We start from the raw sequence: 7385 nt of genomic DNA, 5'->3' as shown, positions 1-7385 counted from the left end.
CACCCTGCTCCAGGGACACCTGCAGTGTCGTGGTGGGTGGGAAAACCTTCCCCAGGGGCAGCTTTCCAGCCACAGGCATGGCACCCAGTGGGCAGCCAGCTCCCCGGGCACGGGGCAGCCCTGGCTCCATCCCTGGCTGGGGGCAGGGCCAGGCTCTGAGTCTCTTTCCCTGCTGGCCCTGGCTTGCCCTGCAGCAGTGACAGACCCCCATCCCTGGCACGGGATGTCCCTGTGGGAACAGAAGGGCCTGGCAGCACCAGCTCTCATGAGTGTGCTGAGGGGGAATGAAGCTGGGGTGGGTGATAGCTGGGGGACCCGGTGCCTCCTGGCTGGCACACTGGCCCAGCCTGCCCTGGGGCCTGGGGATGTGACACAGGGGACAGGACATGAGCCACCCTACCCTTGCTGGTCCATGTGCCAGGCTGGAGTATCCATGTTTGCAACAGCCTGTCAGCACAGTGTCACAGGAGATGGTTTGCTGCCAGGTTTGGAGTGATAAGGACCCTGAAGTGACAAGGAGGCAGCAGTGTGATATCAGGGTCTGCTCTGCTCCCAGGATTGCCTCAGTCTGCACATGGTGTGAATGTGGCTGGCTCGGCAAAGAACCAGAGCCAGGCAAAGGGGTGCCCCAGCTTTGGCTGGCACTGGCACAGGCCTCCCTTGCCAGCACAGGGCTGAACCCAGCAGGAATAAACCTCAGGTACCCTGCCCAAGGCCAGAGAGGCAAGAGCCACCAAAGGCACTTCCCCAAATGCATCCCCCCCACCCTGCCTTGTCCCTCAGCACATTCCCTGGTGAGTGTGCGTGCCTGCCGGTGCCAGGCGCGTGTGACATGGCAGGGCATGGGCTGTCACAGCTCTGCAGCCTCTCCCAGACCTCCCCCAGGCAAAAATCGACCCATTCTGACAGACAGAGCAGCAGTTCTCAGGCCTGGTCTCTGCTGTACCCCCACAAAAACCACCAGTCCCCACCCGAGCCCTGCTCCCAGCCCGTGCCCTGTCCCCAGCACTTGTCCCGCTTGTCACTGAGACCCTCTTCCTGCTCTGGGAAATCTGTGCCACCCAAGGCTGTGCTCCAGGCACGGCCGGGGCACTGCAGCTGCTGGCTGCCAGGCCGGCTGTCCCCTGGCCAGGTGTGTGCCCGGGGCAGTGTCCCGGCTCCAGTGCCCAGGCAAACCCGGGCAGGGACCCACGGGCCCCAGGGCCCACCCCGACCCCAGCCCAGGGGCGGCTCTGGCTGCAGGAGCCGCGTGAACCTGCTGCTGTGAGCAAACAAACACGGGCCTGGCGAGAAACCAGCCCGTGAAGGCAGTGTGGGTGAAACTCTGGGCACCGGTGGGGCACGGGCTCTGACAATGATTAAACTGGCCAGCCCAGATTTCCCGGCAAGGCAGCGCAGGGCTGGGACCCGGTGGTTCATATTATGCAAATCACCTGGATCTGGGAGCATGAACGTTTGGGGCTGGAATTCCCCTCGGGCTGCCAGATTGTTACGCCGCCCAAGCTATAAAAGCAGAGGCGCGGGCAGGGCTTGCCCATCGGCACCAGCCTCCCGGGGCCCATGAGCAGTGGCTAGTGCCAGCCCGGGCTCCCTCCCTGCCCCGGCTCCTCTCTGGATTACCCGCCGCTGTTGGAGTTGCCACCACAGAAGGTACCAAAGCTTTTTTGCCGAGGCCTGTTGACGTCCCCGAGGCCAGGACAGCCGCTTTGCTCTCCTCCCCGTGCACCTTGGCTCTCAGCGGGGGATGCGCTCCGGCCTTGCCTCACTCCGCCTTTGGGTCTCCCTGCGCCGCTGGCAGTGAGGGCCCTGCGGGGCCCAGCGGGACAGCAGCTCCCCTCCAGCCCCCCGGCTTGGTAATGGACAGCACGAGCTGGCTTTTTGTGAGCGCCGGGCAGGGCTCGGTGCCCTCCCGGCTGCAGGGATCGGGATGTGCTCGTTGTGGCCGCTGGAGCGGAGCGGAGCTGTGCCACAGCAGCGGGGCCGGGGGCTCAGGAGCGGCCGAGTGCCCAAACCCTCACCCACGGCGGGGCTGTGTGTCACTGTTCGCCTTCTTGCTGTCACCTCCTGCTGGCTGGCGGCAGGGCGAGGCCCGGCTGCTGGGGACAGGGCTGTTCACGAGCAGGGTGACGCCACGTCCCCAGCTCGCTCGGGCTCAGCCTCCCTCCGTGCTGGCCCCCGAGGAGCTGTGAGTCAGCCCCAGCCCCAGCCAGCAGGTGCTGGGTGCATATTTCTGCACAAGTGACCCGAGAGGTGACGATGGGTGGAGGGAGCGGCAGCCCCACCTCGCCCAGCCTGGCTCTGGGCTGCTGCAGGTGCTGGGGGCCCGGGCTCACTGTCATCTCTCGGCACAGAGCTCCATGGCAGGATCTTGTGAGATCAGCAACATCTTCTCCAACTACATCAGCGCCATGTACCAGCCCGACGAGGTGCAGCCAAGCTTGGACATGCTGGGACAGCTTGGGGATGACAGCAACCTGGGGCTTAGCCTCCCGGCCAGCCAGCCCCCAGCACAGAGCACAGGTAGGAGCAGGGGAGTGGCACTGATGGCACTGGAGAGCCGGCACATTGGGGCAGTTGTGAGGCAGTGCCACTGGCTGGGAAGAGCCACTGCAAAGTCCTTGTCCCACTGGGACAGGTCAGCAGCTTCCACCATGCCTCAGTTTCCCCAGGGAAAGGCTGTGGGAGGACACCCTGGGTGGCACAAGGTATGGCTGTTGGGAGCACATCTGTTTTATACAGGAGGTGGGGGAATCATTGTCCTCCTCCTACAGCATAGGGGACAGGCTGCCAGGGCTCACCAAGAGCAGTTTGGAAGTACAGTCGTGGCGATGGGGGCTCATGTGAGGGTGCTTAGGGAGGCACCATGAGAAACACCAGAGAGCAGTCTGGATCACAGCACAAACAGGACAAATGGCACCGAAACCAGCGGTGGGGGAAGTGTGGGGTCTGCAGAGCAGGGCACTATGGACCCTTTAGTCCCATAGCTCTTAAAGAGCAGGGCCTGTGTGTCCCTCAGGATTGCCACTGGACCACACCAGGTGTCCAGTGGCCACGGGCAGCCCACCTGAGGCACATGGTGCTGGCACAGCCACCCTGCTCTAAGCCCTGCTCTCCATCCCTTGCAGACAAGCCCGAGTGGTTCAGTGAGCTCCCGTACTTCTGGACCAAGGTGCAGGTGCTGGAGTGGATCAGCTACCATGTGGAGAAGAACAAGTACGACGCCAGCTCCATCGACTTCTCCTGCTGCAACATGGACGGGCACACGCTGTGCCACTGCAGCAGGGACCAGATGCGCCTCATCTTCGGGCCCCTGGGGGATGAGCTCTACGACCGCCTGCACGAGATCAGTGAGTGCAGTGGGGTCTCCTTCACCTGCAGCCCTGGAAGCTTGAATAATGAGTTTGAGAGCCCTCCACTAGCCCGGAGCCAGTGCTTCCTGGGCACTGCAGAGGCTGCGTGGGAGGGTGAGGGGGCACAGACCAGACCAAGCGTGGCTGGGCTCAGCTCCCAGCATGCACTATTCCCCTTCATATGGAACAGGCATTGCTAATCCCAGTGCTTCACCCCTGTAGCCTCTGATGAGCTGAACTGGATCATTGATTTGCTGGAAAAAGAGGATGCATCTTCCCAGACCTTCCTGAACTCCAGCCAGCTGGGTAAGAGAGGGGCCCTGGCCAAGCCTCTTCCCCAGGGATCACATACTGATGGCAGCAAGGCTAACCCCTTCTTCCCTTCTCTGCCCCTTCCAGAGCTGGGAAATCCCTGTGCCAAGGACTCCCTGGAGGACTTAAAGCCCACAAACCCTTTCACAGACTTCACCTGCTTGCCTGGTTCCATGTCCCCAGGCAGCTCTGATGTCTCAGGTCAGTGTATTGACAAGGGTGGGTTTGGGTCTCAAAGCAGTTTGATGGCAGGGGAAGGGTGGGAACCAGGGGGAAAAGCCCCCAGATGCTCAGAGGTCTGAACCCTGATCCTTTGCCTCTCAGGGCCTATGATGTCCCACAGCCCCAACTCTCAAGACTCCGGTGGAAGTGACCTCGACCTCGACCCTGCAGAATCAAAGCTCTTCCCTGATGGTGAGTTGTTTTCTTCCAGACAGGAACTGGGAGGGGAGGGCTGGCTGCACTTCTTACCTGGCAATGATTATGGGGCAGCACCTGAACACACATCCTCACACTGAGAAGGAGGGAAAGTTTCTGTTTCCCCGAGTGCTCTGCTTCTGTTTCTCTCTGTTGAGCAGGGCGATGGGCAGGGCAGTGGTGATCCTGTGGGAAGGGGTGGGTGGTGGCAGATGGGTGAAGACTGCATCAGGGATCCTGGGTACAGGGGTTAGTGTTTGGTGTTGATCCCAGCTGGTGATTACACTGGGAACACTGGGAATGGAAGGAAGCAGTAGGGTTTGGGAAGGAGCAGCATGCTGCACTAAGCAGATTGTCAGGAGTGAAGGTGGGATGAGGCTGGAGGGAATGGGGTGACCTTGCTCTCAGGGGATATTTCTCTGGTACCTGGGCCTGAAAAAAGGGTGCTCTTGGTTTCTGGGAGGACAGGGAGGGGGCTGCAGCCCAGCATGTGCTGCCCAGCCTGACGTGTGCCCCTCTCTGTGTGCACAGACCACTTTCCAGGCAGCAAAAAAGGGGACAGCAAACACGGCAAGCGGAAACGGGGACGGCCCCGAAAACTCAGCAAGGAGAGCAGAGACTGCCTGGAGAACAGGAAGAGCAAGCACTGTACGTGAACCTTCAGCCCAGGAGCCTCTCTTGGCTTTGTGGGGAACAATGGGAGGAAGGGCCTTGGCAGAAGGGTTTAGGGTGATCCAAAGGTCCAAGGACCTGCGGGAGCTTCCCTGCTTAACAGCTCAATGTCCTCTTTCAGCCCCAAGAGGTACCCACCTGTGGGAGTTCATCCGGGACATCCTGATCCACCCCGAGCTGAACAAGGGGCTGATGAAGTGGGAGGACCGGCAGGAGGGCGTCTTCAAGTTCCTGCGCTCGGAAGCGGTGGCTCAGCTCTGGGGCCAGAAGAAGAAAAACAGCAGCATGACCTACGAGAAGCTGAGCAGAGCCATGCGGTAGGTGCCCTACCCTGTCCTGGGGGGGACTCAGCCCCACCGGGGCTCAGCCTGGGCCCTCCAGCAGCTCCTCAGAGCCCTGACTGCACCTCTGTGTCTCACAGATACTACTACAAACGAGAGATCCTGGAGAGAGTCGATGGACGACGGCTGGTGTACAAGTTTGGGAAGAACTCCAGCGGCTGGAAGGAAGAGGAGGTGCTCAACAGGAACAAGGAGCTGTAGGAGTCCTGGATGAGCCAGGGTCTGATAAGCCCCTCAGGGCCAGCCCTGAGCTGGGCTCCTTGACAGGAAACTTTGCCTGCAGCTGTATGTGGAAGCTGCTGGCCCATGCAGCGTGTGGAATTCCGAGCCTCGCGTGGGCACGCTCGTGTGTGCAGGTGACTGCCAGCACCGAGGTGTTCAGAGCCCATCTTTTGGCTCCAGTAGGTTATTGCAAACTGTGACTCCCTTGCTGGATCCGTACCTCCAGTTGGAGCTGTGGGGACTGTGGCTGTTTCAAAGACTGAACAGATGCAAGTGGGAAGAGAATTTCAAGCCCCACTGTGAGAGCCCAGGAGGTCTCCTGCTATCACCCACCTCCTGCCTGGGCAGAGGAGCAGCACATCTGTCACCTGTGACTGAACAGAGCTTGGCCCAGTTGTGGGGTCTTCCCTCTCGCTGCTTGCACTGTGCCAAAGGTGCCCCCTGTCCTCTTCACTGCATGTGGGTTGGGTGAGACCCCCTTTGTGTAGCAGCTTCTCAGTGTGGCACCTGCTGAGAGAAGATGGGAACATTGTGGAGCTTCACCCGGCCCCAGAAAGCCATCAGTGAGTGAGAAGAGGACGTGGGACAGCATGCATGCATTTCGAGCCTGGCCTGTGTTTAGAGACAGGCCCTTTCTCCAAAAGTAGCTTCTAATTTAAGACCCAAAACAAGTACAGAGTGAATGTACAGATATATTTTTTCATGAGTAAGATGTTCCTGTGTGAGAGCGTGTGCTGTGGGGCACACGGGTTTGTGGTGGCAGGTGGTGATGCTCAGCTGGACTGAAGTGATGTCACAGGGCACAGACTGGTGCTGTGCCAGCCACGGAAGGGGACGCCAACACAGCCAGGCACCCACCAGGTGCATGTGGTTTTCTCATTTTCAAGTGGGAACATAAGATTAATAAATTGTTGGTTTGTTGGGTTTTGTACCTATCTGTAATTTTTCTTGTTTTTCTTAACCACACGGTGAGGACCAGGCTTGTGTTACTTGGGATGTGCCATGGCCTGGACCTCATCTGCCACCATCTCCTGCCTGCTCATCCTGACACAGAGTCACAAGGTCCTCCTCAGGGTGAGGTGGGCTTGTCCCAGACTGGCCCAAAGCCACCCACGGAGGGGCATCTCACACCCACTCCCAAACCTTGGCTCTTCTGAGAGCCCTCTGGAACTCCAGCCCTGGCACTCCCCTTTCTGGAGCCAGACTTCACCAGCTGCAGGCTGGTGGGAAGCAAAGCCCTGGCTGATCTGGGGAGAGGTTTCTCTAACACCCTCCACATTAACACCCAGTCACAGCCTGGAGGAGGACCTTTAGCCTCTCCCTGGCCAGGGAGACATGGAGGGATACCAAGAAGCAGCACAGGTACTGCAGGATGATTAATGCTTGCTCCTCTCCAAGCCTGGCTGTTTTCTGGCCTCTTCCAGGACCTGGGTGGCACAAGGGCCACATCTCAGGAGGGGGGACTGCAGTGACCTGGCAGTGTGGGCAGCCTAAACACATCAGGTACCCCTCCTTGCCCAATGCCATCTTGCCTCCCCATCCAGCCCAGCTGTGAGGAAGCTGGGAGGTTGTCTCAGGGGTGCTGAGAGGATCTCTCCAACCCACAGGCTCTGTCTTGGGGTGGCAAGAAGGAGTGCAGGGTGTTGGAGGCCAAGCAGACTCTCTGCTATGTTTCTGCCATGAACGTGGCCAGCAGCAGTGGCTCCTGGCTGGCACAAACTGCATTTCACAGCGAGGCTCTCTGAACACTGCTGGGCACCAGGGGGTTCTCATTGCCACCCTGACCTTCTGCTGGTGCCCAGGACCTGCTGAATGGGGCACACAGGGCACTGGGCACTGCTCAGTTCCTGCTCACTCCCAAAGAGAAAAGCCCTGGGACCTGTCCTCTGAGCTTGGAGCTGGACAAGGTCTGGGATGCCCAGGCAAAAGCTGTGCCACATCCTTTTTTTGTGGTTCCAGACACTGCCTGGGGGGTCTAAGGAAAGAAGCAGAGCACCAGCAGGAGGGTGAGGGGAGGTTTTGCTGCCTTGACAGTAAAGGTGTTTTGCAAAGCCCGAGATGCATTTTTGGC

The 7385-nt window shown here is 59.8% G+C and overlaps 1 protein-coding gene across 1 annotated transcript; it reads left to right on the top strand.

Moving 5' to 3' along the window:
• The first annotated feature begins 1506 nt into the window (after positions 1-1506).
• On the top strand, positions 1507-6245 carry ELF3 (E74 like ETS transcription factor 3). The gene is made up of 9 exons (XM_064399189.1): positions 1507-1650; positions 2352-2520; positions 3126-3347; positions 3573-3656; positions 3750-3863; positions 3987-4076; positions 4611-4727; positions 4873-5068; positions 5173-6245. The coding sequence occupies exons 2-9, from the start codon at positions 2358-2360 to the stop codon at positions 5291-5293; spliced, it is 1107 nt and encodes a 368-aa protein (XP_064255259.1). The 5' UTR covers positions 1507-1650; positions 2352-2357; the 3' UTR covers positions 5294-6245.
• The last annotated feature ends 1140 nt before the right edge of the window (positions 6246-7385 follow it).

The sequence above is a fragment of the Passer domesticus genome, chromosome 25, assembly GCF_036417665.1.
Source record: "Passer domesticus isolate bPasDom1 chromosome 25, bPasDom1.hap1, whole genome shotgun sequence".
Lineage (NCBI taxonomy): Eukaryota > Metazoa > Chordata > Aves > Passeriformes > Passeridae > Passer > Passer domesticus.
Note: the sequence above shows the minus strand (reverse complement) of the source record. Positions and strands in the feature narration are given on the sequence as shown.